The sequence below is a fragment of the Chelonia mydas genome, chromosome 1, assembly GCF_015237465.2.
Source record: "Chelonia mydas isolate rCheMyd1 chromosome 1, rCheMyd1.pri.v2, whole genome shotgun sequence".
In the NCBI taxonomy this organism is placed as follows: Eukaryota; Metazoa; Chordata; order Testudines; family Cheloniidae; genus Chelonia; species Chelonia mydas.
This window is the reverse complement of record NC_057849.1, coordinates 220,432,018-220,450,615: the sequence shown is the minus strand read 5'-3', so window position 1 is coordinate 220,450,615 and position 18,598 is coordinate 220,432,018. Positions and strand designations below refer to the sequence as shown.

At 46.5% G+C, this 18,598-nt stretch overlaps 1 protein-coding gene across 11 annotated transcripts in view; it reads left to right on the top strand.

The window, feature by feature from the left end:
• Positions 1-18,598, top strand: part of CCDC91 (coiled-coil domain containing 91) — a 319,151-nt gene that overhangs the window by 49,818 nt on the left and 250,735 nt on the right. For all 11 annotated transcript variants that reach the window (XM_043531633.1, XM_043531332.1, XM_043531592.1 and 8 more), the window contains 2 exons: positions 1,880-1,923; positions 2,767-2,845. In XM_043531633.1, coding sequence (XP_043387568.1) covers positions 1,894-1,923; positions 2,767-2,845 — 109 coding nt within the window. In that variant the 5' untranslated portion in view covers positions 1,880-1,893. The remainder of the gene's footprint in view (positions 1-1,879; positions 1,924-2,766; positions 2,846-18,598) is intronic.

The window sequence follows — 18,598 nt, the reverse complement described above, 5'->3', positions numbered from 1 at the left end:
GAAAAATATCCATGGATATTCATGGATTCATAGACCTGGCATCTGTGCTCTGAAAAATATCCATCTGGCATCTTCACTGTGCGAACCCTGAGAATTTGATTTGTCTTTTTCAGGCTTATGTGGAAATTGGGCAACATTTTTTTATTTAATTGAATTCATTTCTTATTAGGCAAAACAATGCTGATTCAATTTAACTTTATCAGTAATTCATTAATAGCAAATTTGGTAAGCCCGGGAAGAGACAGTTTTCTGTGTCACTAATGATTTTCAGCACTAGATCGACACTCGTATCTGCCTCTAACTTTGGAGAAATTGCTCTTTTATAATGTTCAAATTCATTAAGTTTTCTTGCAAACCACCTGCATGCTTTTATTTCTGCTCATATGTTACTGAAATCTTCGCAGCCAGCCATTTAGTTTAACTGGAAAATAATAAATTTCTCTTACCTTTTTGTTACATTTATTGAGATTTGTTGGTTCATCCTTACCCTTAGTCAAATATCAGGAGGAACTTTGGGGATATATTACTGGTTTAGCTGTACTTTTTCAGGAGCACCCATGCATAGCTTGATTTACCTTCATTAGCTGAGTAACTTACTCCACGTGTTTCAAGAGAAACAAGACAGTTTTAGCTAAAAATATATCAAAATGCCACAGAAATCATGGCTGCAACTCAAAAATGTTGATCAGTTTTGAAAATCTAAATCAACCCCTGCCATGAAACCTAGGGAAGAACCTTTGTGGTGACAGAGAGACTTCCAGAAATTCACCACAGTCCTGTTCTAAGTTGGAGTTTGTGCTGATGTTGCCAGACAGCTAAGAGATGTGAAAAGCAGGAAATATTATTGAATTGAGCCACAGTGCCAATTTGGAAAAGAAACTTAAAATGTAAAAATATTTTTTCCATTCCTGGCAGATGAACATAACTTCAGAATACATGGCAGATGAAGAAATACAGAAAATTTTAATTCTGCTAGAAAGTTCTACTGGAAAGTAAAACAAACAAAATGCTAGCTTTTTTTAATGAAAAAATTGAACAGATCCTAGTTTTACTAGTAACAAGGAACCATTTTATTTTAGATCAGAAATAATATGGTGGTATGCTATAAATCCAACCACTCAAATGTCAAATGAAGATATGTTATAGAAACATTTGTTACTATAGGTGATCTCAAGTCATTTAATGATGGCGTGCTGTCCAAGAGACTAGGTAATTCGACAGCCTTTAATACCTTTGATTATGGGGTGCTGTGTGCTTTGCTGCTGTGTCTGTTGGTGGACAGAATCACTTTTAAAATGGCTACTTTTATTGAAGAGATCTTGAACAATATTGTTCTTCCCCACCAGGGGAGCTCTGCTGTTGAGTCACACATGATTCAGTCTTGTAATTCTTCTTAATCAACATAAAGGAAGCTCTAGAGAGGTTTAGAAGCACTGTTGGCTACAGTGTGGTGGGGGAGCTGTACGTCTCCAGTTCATCTGACCCAGATAGACATGTTTCCTGGCTTTCTCAAATATCTTGTGGAGATAAGGACCATTATGGAAGCTCAGTGGGTTTATGCTCAGTCTGGATGAAAAATCAGTGATAATAGCTGGGAGTGAGAAAATAATTTGGATGAACTAGCAAAAGATTAATTTCACTTGATTGAGTGAATCTGCTTATCTGCTATCACTCATTGCTTTCAGATGCAGAGTCTGCTGTGGTTATCTATGCCTTTGTCTCCTTGAGGCTTGCTCACTGTAATGTGTTCTACTTGAGGCTATCTTTGATGGCTGCTTGAAAGCTTTTGCTATACGAAATACATCTGCCCACCCTTGGGATACAGCAGACTGCCAAGAGCTTAGATTTTTGATCAATATTATTTTATGCTGTCTTGTAGGTGCCAGCTGGAAAATGGATGACGACGATTTTGGAGGCTTTGAGGTATGTCATGTTGCCGACCTTGAAAAATGGTTAGCTTTAGAAACTTGAAATTACATCATTTGGAAGGGCATGCTTTATTTTATGACTAGTGATTGTACAGATGTGAACATGAAAATTGTGCTTAGTTCTCAACGTTAAAGCAAAATTTACCAACCAATACATTTAATAATCAAGCAAAATAATTTATTTTTCTCTCTAGATAGAACACAAATTAGGGATGTTCAGCATCTTTGAAAATCAGGCCACTTAACTAAGTTTCTGTGTATTTAGATACCTAACATTAGGCATTAAAATGTAAAAACTTTGGCTTAGGTTTTAATATTTCTGGGAGGTGTTTTTTTTTGTTTGGTCAAATAATAAGTATAACACACACCTCTGCACATCGCATAAAAGTTGTTCTGTATTCAGTTTAACAACTGTGAAGTTAAATCAAAGATGTTAGTGTGTTTGCGTAGTTGTGCCTGTGATCATATCTGTATTTCATATCCAGTTTATTGAGGGCTTTTTCCTAAGTTTACGTGCGCTTTATTCCCAACTAAGCAGCCAATCCTAAGCAAGTGCTAAGTGCTTTGGTGACTAGTGATGCATTTAAATGATTTCTGTAGTGTGTGGTGGTTTTTTTTTTTTTTTGTAGTGCGTGCTCATTGCAGTTGGACAACTACAGTAAAAAAAAAATTATGTTCTTCCACTTGCGCTAGTGCAGTGCAGTACAGATCACTATTAAAGGAATATATTTGAAATGCTTGATAAGTTGTCATTAATGTGATCATTAGAAATGCCTCCTAAAAACTTATGCACGGATTTTCCAGAAGTCTAACAAAACAGTATTTTCCATTTTTCTAGGCAGCAGTGACCTTTGAAGGTGAAGATGGTGAAACACAAACTATTTCTCCTGCTATTCCTTGGGCAGCCTTTCCTGCAGGTAATGGTTATCAGTCACAGTTCTTCTCTTCAGCATGTGGGCCTGTCTCTTCTCCTTCCTCCCTATCCAACAGCCCTCTGGCTGCTCCCAGATATTCACAGTAAAGTAGTGGTTGCTTTCTTGGCAGCAGCATGAGCCTCGCTTTTAGAATGTTCTTGTGTTGAGGAATTGTTTTGGGATGCTCCAAAACTTTCTTGAGAAATGGATGATTTTTAATTGTTCAAAAACTGAGTGGAATTTCATGAGACAGCGAAAAGGCTCTTCCCTTGTCTGGGTGTGTTCTTCCTGATGAATATCAAAGGTGTGTTTCAAACAATAGAAAGGTGCTGAGAACTTCCCAAAGAAAAGATTACTAGAATCAGTTAAACAGTTTTTTCTTGTGGCTATTTTTGTATCCCTTTACTTGTAAAGCTAGAGTTCTTTTCCAACATAAGTCCTATTCTGCAGAGTACAGAGGGGGGAAAAAAAAAAGGAAAACATTGGCAACTTTCATAGAATCATAGAATATCAGGGTTGGAAGGGACCTCAGGAGGTCATCTAGTCCAACCCCCTGCTCAAAGCAGGACCAATCCCCAACTAAATCATCCCAGCCAGAGCTTTGTCAAGCCTGACCTTAAAAACTTCTAAGGAAGGAGATACCACCACCTCCCTAGGTAAGGCATTCCAGTGTTTCATCACCCTCCTAGTGAAAAAGTTTTCCTAATATCCAACCTAAACCTCCCCCACTGCAACTTGAGACCATTACTCCTCGTTCTGTCATCTGCTACCACTGAGAACAGTCTAGATCCATCCTCTTTGGAACCCCCTTTCAGGTAGTTGAAAGCAGCTATCAAATCCCCCCTCATTCTTCTCTTCCGCAGACTAAACAATCCCAGTTCCCTCAGCCTCTCCTCATAAGTCATGTGCTCCAGTCCCCTAATCATTTTTGTTGCCCTCCGCTGGACTTTTTCCACATCCTTCTTGTAGTGTGGGACCCAAAACTGGACACAGTACTCCAATGAGGCTTCACCAATGTCGACTAGAGGGGAACGATCACGTCCCTCGATCTGCTGGCAATGCCCCTACTTATACATCCCAAAATGCCATTGGCCTTCTTGGCAACAGTGGCACAACTTTAAAGTGACATTTATTCAAAAAGTATTTTAGGAAATTTTAAGTCTGATAGCTAATGATATTGTAGGGCCAGAAGCAATTGCTACCTGTCTCTTCAGAAAGCCTTAAGTATTTTTCCTTTACAAAACTAGATAGCACCATTGTAGAGTTACAAGTTATAAACCTTAAACTTGACATGGATACAGTACTGAATATTGCTTGATCTAACCCCAGAACAGTATAATTTAGGGGAAAATGCCACATTTTCGGCCCAAAGAAGGAAACCTTTCTCTAGCAATGTGATTTTTAAAAATGGTGGGAAGGAAAAGTGAATGAAGTTGTTCAGAGATACTCATGTCAACAGTCCCTGTGGAAATGTATTAACTACAGAGTGCAGGAGACATGGACAAAAGTACATAATAAATGCAATGTATCAGAGTATAACAATAATCAAAGAATCCTACGCTCTGATATCTAATTTTGATAAATTACAAAAATCCATACCAAAGTCTTGATGGATGGCTTAGATCCAGCCTACTCATTTACACAAGTTTGAAGCAGAATGTAAACTCAAAATTACTATGTGGTTTAGAAGTGTGCTAATGTGATTTAAGGAGGCGTATAATCTGTAAACGTTACCACCAACTTCCATATCTTCTGGCTCCATTGTAGGCTAAACTTACTTTTTAAAGCAACAACTAATACGCAGAACTGCGGATGTATGTGGTTTGTGTCTCTGGGACAACCGTAAAATAGTAATGTTGCCTGTACCAAAACACCCTCCTCTTCTCCTCCAGTTTACCATCTTATGAGATTTGTACTGTTGTCTTGGTAAGTGGTAGGGAATGAATGGAGGAAGCAGGTCACATCTTGCAGCTTTGCTTCCCAGGCCAAAGATTCACAAAACAGAAAGGACAAAGGAGCCAGGCCTATGGGTCTTTGCTGTTTTTATAGGACATCTGAGAAGAATGAAGCTGTAGGATACACTTCTTGAGAACACGCAGGTGACTTAGGTGCCCAAGTCCCACTAAAGGTGAATGGGACTTGGGTGCCTAATCATTTAGGTGGTTTTGAAAATGTTACTTTTAGTTCTTTCTTTAGAGTTTTTTGGGTACCTTAATTCTATATGTGTAAGAGTGTGGACTGGATGAGATTTTTACCTTTTGGGGAGAAACTCTGACTGCACAGGAGATAAGCCTGGACCTCTATCATAACTACCTCTTTGCCTCTTCTATGTCTGGGACAGGAGATTCAGAAGGATAGAGGGATAGATTAGAGGTATTTGTGTTGGAGGAGGAAATCTTGTGGTAGAGAAGTCTTAAAAACTCATTTGGTTTATGGTTGATCTTGTTTTGTTTTTTGGTCCCTCTAATATTAGTTTATGATCACTGTTTTATTTTTGTTAACATCCTCTTTGTCAATGGAAAGTTTTATCATCATAGTTTGTCTCTCCAAAACTGCGGCCAAGACCTCGTGTTGTCACTTACCTCAAATAGTTCCTCATGGGTGCAGTATGTTGGCCGGAGCACTGCAGCAAGTAGCGTTCAAGTGATGGTCGAGGCCAGTGATACTAAGACTGAGGCTTGGGAGTCGCAAGTGGCTCTTTAATATGTCTCCTGTGGTTCTTTGCAGCACATGATATTAAAACACTGTGTGATTTAATTATTAACCAGTCAGGATGCTTTTATACTGTGTGGGATACAGCATGGCCAGAGGGCAGCAGGAGAGTATTAGAAGGGAGCCTTATTCCCTGTAGAGGGAAGAAAGTTTGCTATAAATTAATTAAAGCACCTGAAGCCAATTAAAGCACCTGAAGCAAGTCACATGATAAAACCTCCCTGCTTCAATCAGAGAAGAGGAGGAGTTGAAGCAGAGTGGATTGGTGTTGGAGTACAGAGCAGTTTGGAGGGAAGCAGAGGAGAGTTTGGAGAAGTGCTGCAGTGGGCTAAGAAGATCAAGACCCCAGGTAAAAGGACACCTGGTTTGTGCAGAGGGAGGGCAGGAAGCCCCACAAGCTGAAGGGCAGGAGAGGGAAGTAGCCCAGGGGAAGAAACCTCTAGTTCTAGTGGCTTACCACTATCCCTAGGGCCCCTGGGCTGGGACCCCGAGTAGAGGGCGGGCCCGGATCCCTTCCTGTCCCTCCCCTCCTCTAGGACACTAGTGGGGCAATTAATATCCCAGTTCAGGGGCAAGAAGTGGTGCCCTGACCCCCCCCCCGCCCCACCCAAGAAGAGAAAGTGCGAGACCCATTATAGTAGTGCCGGCAATTTGCCACACGTGGTGCGAGCAGTGGGATCTACGTGCTGGGGACTTAAACCAGGGTTAGCCAAACCTTCCCATCCCTAAGATGGATGACGTGGTCAAGGCCCGAATACAAGCCAGCGCAGCCCAGCAGGAGGCTACCTGGATCCAAGCAACCGCCCAACAGGAGGCGACTCGGATGCAGCAGGAGACTAATCGTCTGTTGATGAGTCAGGCTGCCCAGGACCGAGCCCTGCTGCAAGAGCTGGTGAATCAGATGAAGGCCCTTATGGAGCTGAATCGTTACTGCGACGGGACCCGGACCGTACAGGCCAGCCACTGCCTACAGAAAATGACACGGAAGGATGATGTGGAGGCATACCTCCTGGCTTTTGAAAGAGCAGCCCTGCGGGAGGCCTGGCCCCGAGATCAGTGGTCTGGTATCCTCGCCCCGTTCCAGTGTGGGGAGGCCTAGAAGGTCTACTACGATATGGCTGCGGAGACTGCAGCAGATTACCCCCAGCTGGAGGCAGAGATCCTGGTCAGAGCCAGAGTAACAACAGCGTTGTGAGCCCAGAGGTTCCATGAGTGGAAGTATACGGGGGACAAGACACCCCGATCGCAATTGTTTGACCTGATCCACCTGACCTGGAAATGGCTGTGCCCTGAGGCCCTCAGCTCTGAGAAGATGATGGAGCTCCTGGTACTGGACTGGTATATGAGGAGGCTACCACCAAGCCTCCAGGCTTGGGTTGGCCAGAATGACCCCTCCACCTATGATGAGTTGGTCTCTCTCGTGGAAAGACAGCTGGCAGCCCGCGAACTATTCCAGACCCCAGGGGGTGAGACATGGCAAACTAGGAAGCCAGTTTCAAACCCAAGGCCCTGGACTGTCGAGAACTCTAGGAGAATCATAACTAACTCGGGCCAAAAACACAGGGGTAACATGCGTTCATGGCACCTTAAATTTCTACCCCACAATCCCAATACGGATTGAGATCCACGGGAACACTACCAGGGTGACTACAGGGGTGGTCCCCAGGCTCTCGTACCCTGTCTTAATTGGTAGGGACTTCCCCGGGTTTGAGAGCTTACTCCCCACAATAGAGCCAGGGGAGGGTAGTAACCCCCGGGTTGAGATGGAGGCACCTACAGATAGCCTCACCCCAATGTTTGCCGAATTTGCCCCAGAGTTATTCTCATCCCCCAGAAAACCCCAAAAGTGTAGGCGGGAAAGGAGGGCAGATAAAAGATTGGGGACCAGGATTCTAGCAGAGAACCAGAAAACCTCCCTGGTTGGTAGGCGAACCCGTTCAGGAGGCCAGGAGATAATTCAGGCCAGTGAGGACTTGGAGGCAGTTCCTAGCCCAAGTATGGGCAACCCAGGGGGCGGAGTAGAAACAGGCCCCCTGGAATTAGGTCAGATTGGTACCGCACGTGAGAATTTCAGGCAGGACCAAGCCAATGACCCGCTATATGCGAATGTAAGGGAGGAGGTAGTGGAAGTAAATGGCGTAGCTGTGGAAGGAAAGGCCAAAGGCCCAAGGCTATATTATGTGCTCAAACGTGATCTGTTGTACAGGATAGCACAAATACGAGGGGAAGAAGGAGAGCAACTCTTAGTCCCACGGCAACACGCAAGGGCAGTACTAGCGTTAGCTCACAGTCATCTATTTGGGGGACATCTAGTAGTAGACAAGACACTGCATAGAGTCCTAACAAGGTTTTATTGGCCAGGAATATGTGCAGAGTTCCAGCCCTATTGCTCCTCCTTCCCTGAATGTTGTTGCATAGCCCCCGACCTCACTTGTGGGCCACATTAATACCTTTGCCTATTATTGAAGTCCCTTTTGAGAGGATAGTCATGGACATAGTGGGCCCATTGAAAAGATCGGCACGGGGCCACCGAAACGTACTAGTCATCCTTGACTACGCCTCACGGTATCCAGAAGCCATTCCTTTAAGAAACCCCACATCCAAGGCAATAGCAAAAGAACTACTCCAGGTTTTTGCCAGAGTGGGCATCCCTAAGGAGATCCTGACAGACCAAGGAACCCCTTTCATGTCAAAATTAATGAAAGTGTTATGTACCCTACTACCATCCAGGCCATACGGACCTCAGTCTACCACCCACAAACAGATGGACTGGTTGAGCGGTTTAACCGTACCCTTAAAAGTATGATCCGGAAGGTGGTAGCTCAGGATGGAAAAGACTGGGATACCCTTCTACCGTATCTAATGTTTGCTATACTGGAAGACCCCAGGCATCCACTGGTTTCTCTCCCTTTGAACTACTATACAGACGCCACCCACGCGGAATATTACATATTGCCAAGGAAGATTGGGAAGAACAACCCAACCCAGGAAAGAATGTAATTGAGCACGTGACACAGATGGGAGAGCGAATATCTCGAGTAACCCCTATAGTACAAGAACATTTGGAAAAAGCACAAGAGGCCCAGCGGACATATTACAACCATCAGGCGAAAGTATGGAGATTTCAGCCAGGGGGACGGGTCCCTCCCTCTCCACTCCACTCCTCTAGGACACTAGTGGGGCAGTTAATACCCCAGTTCAGGGGCAAGAAACGGTGCCCTGAAAACCCGCCCCCCACCCAAGAAGAGAGAGCGTGAGACCCATCATAATAGTGCCGGCAATTTGCCACACCTGTTATTAACCAATTGTAGAATATTTGGCCAGTTGTATTGTGAGAATAATAAACTAATTATATAGTAAATGAAACAATGCATTCACCCTACTGTCGCTCTTTCGGGTAATATTGATGGCTAAGTTGGCTCCCGAGCCACTGAGGACTGAGTATCACTAGTCTAAGCTCTCCACGTTCCCATTTGGCATCATTCCTCAGCTTCTACTTTGTCACATTGTCACCAGTCTTTTGCCATCCCAGCTCTTGCTTGATTTAAAATATACCAATATTTTTGTTTGAGGTCAGTGCCTGGGGCTTATTGTTCTGAAGGAACTACGTTCTCCAGGATCGTCGGCATTTCTTGCCATTTTGTTCCTCTGTAGCTTTCCACATTGATATTTTTGGGTAAGGGATTTTAAGGGGAAAGGCTCTTTCTGGACTCAGGTGGTGGAATCTGTTTGTGCAGTGGGTATCTTGGATCATGCACTTGTTTTTTGTCTCTGTTTTACTGAAAGCATTTCACTTCACTGATGGTGGTGCAATCCCTATGAGATGGCATAGCAACAGTGTGGGGTTCAGGTTCAGAGACCCTGTGTTGATTCTGCAGGTTTGCTTGAGTTCAGTATCAATTTTGTGTGCATCATTTGAACGTGACCATACTGCGGCACAATAGTCCTCAACTGAGTAACACAATGTGAGACAGGTTGCTTGGAGTGTTTTGGGGTTAGCTCCCCATTTTGTATTGGCCAGTTTCTGTAGTACACAATTCCTGGAGTTCACTTTATTTTTCCACTGCTTGATGTGCTCTTTGTATGTCCTCATTTAATTTGTTACCCCAAGGTACACTAGATATTCATAGTGCTCAAGAATTGTATCATCCCATGAAATCTGTAGATTTTGCTTGGCCTGATGAAGTTTCCGATGGAAGGTGTGCACTTATGTTTTGCTGGATTGACATTCAGGGACCTGTGGTAGTATTCCCCAAATACGCTTAAGGAGTCCATTAGAATGCACTTGGTGTCCCCAGTTCTCTCCAGTTTGGTGGCAATGCAAAGGTCATTTGCAACAATAAGAAAAGGAGTACTTGTGGACTAACCAATTTATTTGAGCATAAGCTTTCGTTAGTAGCTCACGAAAGCTTATGCTCAAATAAATTGGTTAGTCTCTAAGGTGCCACAAGTACTCCTTTTCTTTTTGCGAATACAGACTAACACGGCTGTTACTCTGAAATTTGCAACAATGAATCTTCACATGGTGGGGAATTCTGATTTGGTCATTTGTGTAGACATTATATTGCAAGGGTGCTGACACTGAACTTTGAGGTAACCCATTTGGTTGAATCCTCCATCAAATTTTCTGGTGATAACCACTGATTCTTGAGCATGAGGGAGATGATCTGGACCATCGGATAATTTCTCAAAATTATTGCCAGTTTCAGTAAAACTGCATGATGGTTCATTATGTTGTAAGCAGTTGACAGGTCAACAAACACTGCCCCTGTAACTTTGAAGGTTTGAAAGCCATCTTCGATGTATTGAGTTAGGTATGCAAGTTGGCCATAGCATGAATATCCTGGGTGGACACTGCTTTGAACATCTGTCAGTTGCTCTTCAACTACTGAGCTTATTCTATCCATTATCTGCTCATATAGCTTGTTGGTTGAGCATGGTAGGGATATGGGGTGATTGCTTTTTGCAGAGTTGGGATCTTTATGAGGTTTGAGTAGTGAAATCACTTTGACCTGACTCTAAAGCCTAGCTGGCTGTATTGTCTCCAAGCAAGAGATGAAGTAAAGTATTCACTTCAGTGCTCTCATCCTGAAATATAGTAATAGTTGGCATTAAATATGCCATTGAGTCCGGCTGCCTTTCCACATTTTAGTGTTTTCATAGCTATTGACAGCTCCTCAATATTGTGAAGTTTTCTGTCTCTGAGGAGCAAGCAAAATTTCCATTTGATTTCTTTTGTTTTGTGCTCTGCTTTGTGGGATGAATTTGTGTTGAGGATGAGTTGGCATGTGGCTTGGTTGGGAGAGACTGTGGCGGTGATGTTTGGTTGTTCATCAGGGTTCAGCGTGCGAATGGTGGCCCATGCTTTTTCGCTATTGTGGCATGGGTTTCTTGTTTCAGTCAGCTCCCACCAGTGATCGCACCCCTCCTTTCCAATCTTTCTCACAAGTGTTTCCCTGAGCACAGTGGTTTCTTCACTAAAAGGAGTCCAAGTCAAACAGCTTTGAATATCTTTTATATTGTTGGTTGGTTTGTTCTGAAAGCCCAAGTACAAAGCGGGTATGTATACACTTCCAAAAATATATATAAAAATCCTACAACATGGAGTCTTACAACTTTTTGGTTACAGTTACTGGCATAACTTAGCTGATGCTCTGAAGCAACCCAGCCATTTTATGGCCTACTCCAAATGGATGGCGGTCAAGTCCAGTCTCAAGCTGAATAAATGCATAGACACAGAAAACCAGTGCATTATTAATGTAGAAACCCAGCCCTGGAGGAACGTGCTCGAGTGTCTGATCCCAATTACCCTCTTCCTTGCAAAGAATAATATGGCTTTCTAGGCATTAACAGTAAGATTTGTTGATGACGAGGATGGCTGTATCCAAGTAAAGGGACACTTTATCTGTTTCCGGTCTGTGGACAACTCTGCTGGAAAAGGCCTAACAGAACTGTTTAAGAACATTTTGAGAATAAAATGAAGCTTCAGGATGGCCAAGGCTATGACAACAGCGCAAATGTGACTGGAAGAAACAGTTTTGTTTGTGCCTTGTGGCTGCCATTCGCTCAACCTGCTTGTGTCAGATGCAGCATCATTATCTTTAGATTCAGCATCTCTCTTCGGAATATTGCAAAGGATATACATACTGTTTTCAGCATTGACTGTCAGGTGAAAGACTTTCATGGACAGTGTTACAAATCTGAGCGTGAAGCCACTGAGTGACACTCACTGGGAAAGCCACATTGACAGCATTAGGCCAGTGAGGTACCAAGTGACTTAGGTTTGTGATGCCCAATGGAATTGGCACAGTGGAGTAAAGCCAAGGCCGGAACCTGACACAAGGCACAAAGCCTGTTAAACCAGATCATTGACTTCAAATTTCTGGTCTCAATTGTGGTTTGGCATGATATCCTGTTCCAAGTATACATTGTAAGTAAGGCATTACACACTCAGTTGATGGACGTTGCGGTCGCTGCTACTTTGAGAAGCTGCCTTGATTTTGTTGTGACCTACAGAGACAGTAGATTTGAAGATGCCATCACTGCTGTGAAAGAAATGGCAGAAAACTTAGGATATGAGCTGGTCTTCAAGGACACTCGTATTCATCGGAAGGAGGGACGGTTTGGTATGAGGACACAGATGAGGTGATGGGAAGCTTAGAAGAAAAATTCAAGGAGATTTTTTTTTTTTTTTTTTTTTTGGTCGTTGATGCTGCCTGTGCCCATCAAAGAAAGGTTTTGACAAATGAAACACCACAAAAAGACCTGCGGGATTTTATATAGCCTTAGTAAGCTGCTGGTGGACAGGAAAACTCTTGAATAATTTACAGACCTTCACCGGATGTTGACACATGGGGAATGTTTGGACATCAATGATAAAGACCTCTATGTCGAATTGGACAACATCCATCACATTTTGCCTCATGGGAAGCACTCTCCACTCCAGGTTCTCCAACTCATTCATGATGCAGAGCTGAAGGACAATTTTCCTAATGTGTGGATAGCTCTGAGGATTCTACTCATGCGCGTGGTGAGCACAGCTTTTCAAAGCCCAGGCTCATTAAAACATATCTTGATCGACAATGGCCAACGAGAGACTGACATCACTTGCTATTTTATCACTTGAAAATGCCATTGGCCAGTCTTTGGATCTCTCTGATGCTGTGCTTTAGTTTGCGAGGGCAAAGGCAAGAAAAGCAACCTTTTGAATTAAAGGACTAGGATTAACATTCTAAGGCTGTCACCTACTGTAACGCTATTTAATACTGGTCCAATGTTGTGCACAGTTCAATTTCTTGATGTTAGTACACTTCATTTATTCTTAAAATTAAAGTTTCTATAAGCTTAGAGGAAATGAATTTTTTTTATTTGCATAGATATGACATGAATAAATACAGATCCTAGCGTGCATATTTATTTTCTTATGACTGGGATAAATCATGAATGCAAATCATGCATCAAAGTCGTGAAATGGACTACAAATGCAATAAAATAAGGTATTCAAAAGATTAATAAATGGTTGGGGGGAGGGGGAGGGCACTGAAGACACTGCTCGCCTGAGGCGCCATTTGGTCTAGGCCAGGCCTGGCCTTGCCTAGGGATGTACTTTGGGGCAGTTTTCCACACTAGGGAGACAAATTCTCCATAGTGCTTGTATGTGGGAGTAATATTACAGGTGAATTCATCCAATTCAGAGGTAAACGCCTTCGCATTCAGCCTTTCTGAAGGTGGATCTTGGCAGGTACGTTGTTTCCTCTTCAACTGCTTGTTCATGTCCATTCCAGTCAGTTGTGTGTGTGTGCGCACACATGCACAGTAGCCGGAAGATTTTTCCCCTAGGAGCAACTGCAGGGTTGGCCTGGGAGCCACCCAGTGGTGAGCTGGAGCCGGTTCGCACCGGTTCTCTGGAACCAGTTGTTAAATTTTAAATTTAGAAGTCCCCTGCGAGGGACAACCGGTTCTAAAAGGGCTTCTAAATTTAACCGGCCAAAAGTGGCTCCTTGGAGCACCCAAGGGGAAAATTTTTGGTCGGCGCAGAGCACCCACCAAAAGCTCCCCAGCTCACCTCCACTCTGCCTCCTCCCCTGAATGTGCCACCCCACTCTGCTTCTCCGCCCCCCCCCCAGGCTTCCCACGAATCAGCTGTTTGCACGGGAAGCTTGGGGCAGGCTGAGAAGCAGGCGGCGGCTTCCCACTCAGGCCCAGGGAGGTGGAGGTGAGCTGGGGCGGGGGATGGGGGGCGCGGGTGCGAGGAGGGCCGCCCGCGCCGCAGCAGGTAACCCGGGGGTGGGGGGGCACGCAGCGGAACCGCTCCCCGCCCAGCTCACCTCTGCCAGCCTCGGCCTGAGTGTGAAGCCGCCACCTGCTTCTCAGCTCTCCCAGGCTTCCTGCCGAACAGCTGATTCGCGGGAAGCCAGGGGAGGGGGCGGAGAAGCAGAGCGGGGCAGTGCGTTCAGCGGAGGAGGTGGAGTGGAGGTGAGGTGATCTGGGGCTGGACGCGGGGTGGGGAGCTGCCAGTGGGTGCTCTGCACCCACCAAATTTTCCCCGTGGGTGCTCCAGCCCTGGAGCACCCAGGGAGTTGGCGCCTAAGGCGCCACTTTTGATGTGATCAGTGGGGGAGCGGCTGCTCCCCCTGTTCCCCACCTAGCTATGCTCCGCCACCCCTAGGAGCCAGAGGGACCTGCCGGATGCTTCCTGGGAGCTGCCCCAGGTAAGCACCTCTGGGACTCCCCACCTCGCCCCCCGGCAGGTCCTTCTGGCTCTTTGGGGCGGGGTGGGGTGGGCACCCAGTACGGTGGCCCACGAGACCCTCCTGCCCGGTTCTGGGGGCAGTCAGGGGACCGGGGAGGAGGGTGGATGGGGCAAGGGTCCTGGGGGGGCATCAAGGAATGTGGGGGGGTTGGATGGGGCAGGAGTCCCAGGGGGCGGGGGTGGGCACCGCCCCCCTCGTGGGGTGGGCACCGCCCCCCTTGTGGGGTGAGGTGGGAACCCGTTGTTAAGATTTTGGCAGCTCATCACTGGAGCCACCTAGAGTCACACCTTTCATAGCGCCCAGTATAGAGCCCTGTGAACCCTACACCCATTCAGTTCCTTCTGACCGCCAGTGACAATAGTTGGAGCTTCCATTTCTCTTCTCTTGCTTCGGCAAGTAGATTAGCAGTATTTTATACGATGTACATAGTTAGTTTCCAGGAGTTAGTATAGTTTAATAGTTCTTTTATAAGTTTCAGTTATGGGGGGGTTCCCCCCCCCATTTTTTACTAGGGCATGACGCGATCCCCAGGCTTTAAGACTTGCCAGATTTGTGCAAAGCGCATGCCAAAAAGTGACCCCCCCCCCCCCTCCTGCTTATGGTACCTGGGTGAGGGTCACCAGAAAGACTGCTGCAAAATCTGTCAGGAATTCTGACCGAGAACCATTAAGGAGAGGGAGCAGCGTCTCAAAATTCTCCTTATGAAGGCAGCTTTCCGACCTCAGTCGGACCCAGGCCCTGGGGATCCTGCACCCAGCATGTCTTCGGCGCAAAGTGCTCCGGCTCCATCTTTGAATGATCTGGCACCAAAGAAAGATGCTGGCAAGGAAGCTTGGCACCATCATAGAGCCTCTCATGGACATTGCAGCCTTTGGCATTGGTCCCAATCACCGGTACAGAAGAAAAAGAAGTCAGAGCGAGGCCGATCTCCCTTTGCAAGACCCAGGGACTAGCCACCAGTAGCACCTCAGTAGGGCTATGGCTTGGGGACTCGAAAGAGTGGGGCCGCATTGACTCCTGCCCAAACAAGGCAGTCGAGTCCAGGCCCGTCTTGCTCACCGCACCCATCGGAGCATCTACCGCTCCCGTCCACCTTGAGGCGGCGCAGGACCTATTGAGGCTCATGGCACTGTTCTTGCTGCCGAGACAAGAGAGCGTCCCGGCACTGCAGGTTCCATCACGGCACCCCATGTGGTCAAAGGGAAAGCTGGTGAGATGGCACGCTGATCCCCATCAGATGGCACCCTTCTACTCCAGCACTGCCATCCAGGGAGCGCAGTCAGTCCCCTGCTTCTCGATGCTCAACCTCAAGAGGAGCAGGGCCACCCTGGTCCTCCTACTCTGAGTCGAACTCATACTGCTCGACTATAGCAGGAGCAGAAGATCCTCCTCATGGCACCATAGGCGGTCCCACCCGATGCAGTGGGCTCCTCAATGGCAAAATCCACCATAGTAGCCTTTTTGGACTCCGTGGGCCTTCCATCAAGCCCAGGGTCAGAGTCAGGGGTACTACTGAGGTGCAGCATCAGTGGCGTCCACAACGCTTGTTCCACCACGGTTGGCACCGAAGCCAGTGCCTCGGTCATTGGCACAGACTGCGGCACTGACATTGACCGCTTTGGCACCAGAGGCATCAGTGGCCCCGATTGTGGCTACGACACATGACACAGTACCGGCACTGACACCACCTCTGTCATCAGTGCTGGCTGTGACGGCGTCTACAGGAACCCCGGTGCACATGCTGCACCAGGTGCCGGAACTGGCATGGGCCCCAATGTTGGCACCAACACCCACGCCTTTCGTAGCACTGGGACCAGGCTACCGCAGTTCCCATGGGGTCAAGAGATCCCTCGGGTGGGGACAGTAGGGAGCAACCACCTCCCCTGGTGGTCTTCTCTTCACCAGATGAGGCCCTAGTGGGCACTTCAGTAGTCCCAGCTCCACAAGACTCCAGGGTGTTGCAGCAGCTGCTGCTCCAGGTCACCCAGGATTTGGGCATTAAGGCGGAGGAAATTGTGGATGATGCAGACCCTATGGTCCTGTTCATATTGCCTTACTGCTGATAAAGACAATCACGGACATGACCAAGACCCTTTGGCAGACTCCGGCCGCTCTGCAACCTATGGCCAAGCACAATAAGCGCCGGTACTTTGTGCCCTCCAAGGGCTATGCACACCTCTATTTCCACCCTCAGCCTGATTCCCTGGTGTTAGATGCCAGCAACCAGCAAGAGAGACAAGGATTTCAAGACCCTTTGCCCAAGAATAGGGATGCCAAAAAATTAGACCTTTTTCGGGTGAAAGGTTTACTCCACGGGGGGACTGCAACTCCGAATATCCAACCAGTAGGCCATCCTCAGCAGGTACTCCTGCACTGCCTGCTCGGCGATGACTAAATTTATGGAGGAGTTCCTCTCGGACTCAGTCACGGTCATCTTCAACATCTGAACCTCGAGTCGCTTCACCTCACAGCATGGAAGCTCCATGGTTGAAACTGATGGAGCTTTCCTCTTTAGACCAGGTTAGACAGGTCCTCCTTGGCAGCCGAAAACCCTCTACAAGAACCACATACCTTGCCAAGTGGAAGAAATTTTCAATCTGGTCGGCACAGCGCCATTTGTCGCTGACACTAGCATCAGTGCTGCTTATTCTGGACTACCTCCTCCATCTGAAGCAGCAGGGGCTTTTATTATAGTCAGTAAAGGTGCGCTTAGCTGCCATCTCGGCCTTTCACCCGGGTGAGGAGGGGCTGCTCTGTGTTTGCTAACTCGATGGTCAGCCGGTTCTTAAAAGGGCTCTACAGGCTACCCTAATGACAGTGAGCCTATCCTGGTCTGGGACCTCAACCTGGTCCTTTCTAGACTCCTGGACTACCTTTTGAGGCCTTGGCAATGTGCTCTCTGCTCTACCTCTCTTACAAGGCGGTGTTCCTGGTGGCAATAACCTCGGTCAGGAGAGTGTCTGAACTCAAGGCCCTAACCTCAGAGCCCCCTTTATAGCTTATTCTATAATGACAAAGTGTAGCTTAGAACTCATCCTGCTTTTGTCCTGAAGGTTGTATTGCAATTTCACATTTACCAGGACATCTTTCTCCCGGTGTTCTACCCTAAGCCGCAGCCTGGTGGCAGGGAGCAGAGATTCTACTCATTAGATGTCCGCCGTGCGCTAGCTTTCCACATTGAGAGAACAAAGCCCTTCAGAAAATCAGTCCAGCTGTTCGTGGCGGTGGTGGACAGCATGAAAGGCCTACCCATGTCATCACAATACATTTTGTCATGGATCACATCCTGCATCTGCGAGTGCTACAACCTGGTGGCGGTTCCTGTATCCCCAATCACTGTGCTCTCCACCAGGGTGCAGCCTTCATCAACAGCGTTCCTGGCGCAGATCCCTACTCAGGAAATTGGCAGAGCGGTGATGTGGTCCTCCAGTCACGATTTTACCATGTGATTTACGCAACAGGCCAGAGACGAAGCGGCCTTCGGATGAGCAGTGGTCCAATCAGTGGACGACCCCGACCCTGCTTCTTGAACTTAGGCTTGTGAGTCACCTGATTGGAATTAACATTAATTAATTAGAAAGAATTAATTAAAGAAAGAAGAAAGAAATGGTTACTTGCCTTCTCATAACTGTTATTCTTCGAGATGTGTTGTTCATGTCCATTCCAATACCCACCCTCTACTCCTCTGTCAGAGGAGCCAGCAAGAAGGAACTGAGGAGGTGTAGGGTCGGCAGGGCTCTATATTGGGTGCCATGAAAGGTGTGACTCCGGGGGCGCCCAGCTGACCCTACAGTTGCTGCTAAGGGAAAAAAATCTTCTGGCTACTGTGCGTGTGTGTGCACACACGCCTGATTGGAATGGATGTGAAGAATAACAGTTCTGAGAAGATGAGTAACCGTTTTTTTCCCTAGGTTCCTAGCTTTTCCTGAGTTGCAGCTTCTGTTGTTGCTTGCGCTGGTGTATGTTGCAATCGGTGCCATGACTCCCTTCTGAAGTTGCCTTTCATTTTCAGAGATGAGACAGGCTAAGTCAGGGCTATACTCCTTGTTCCATTTTGCACTATGGAAGGTATGATGATCCTTGGTGGGATGGGGGGGAAGTTCATAGAGCAAGATCAGGTTGTTTTTTGCCATCTACTTCTCAACTTCTTTCCCATTGTTTTCATTGTTGGGGTATCCCAAGATGGTGGCCTGACTGTTGAAGTTGCTAGTGTCCAGGCATGCTCTTTCTGGCAGTGCTAAGTTGGCTGACCATGCAAGCTGTTCACCTTGTGATTTGTCAACAGAGACGA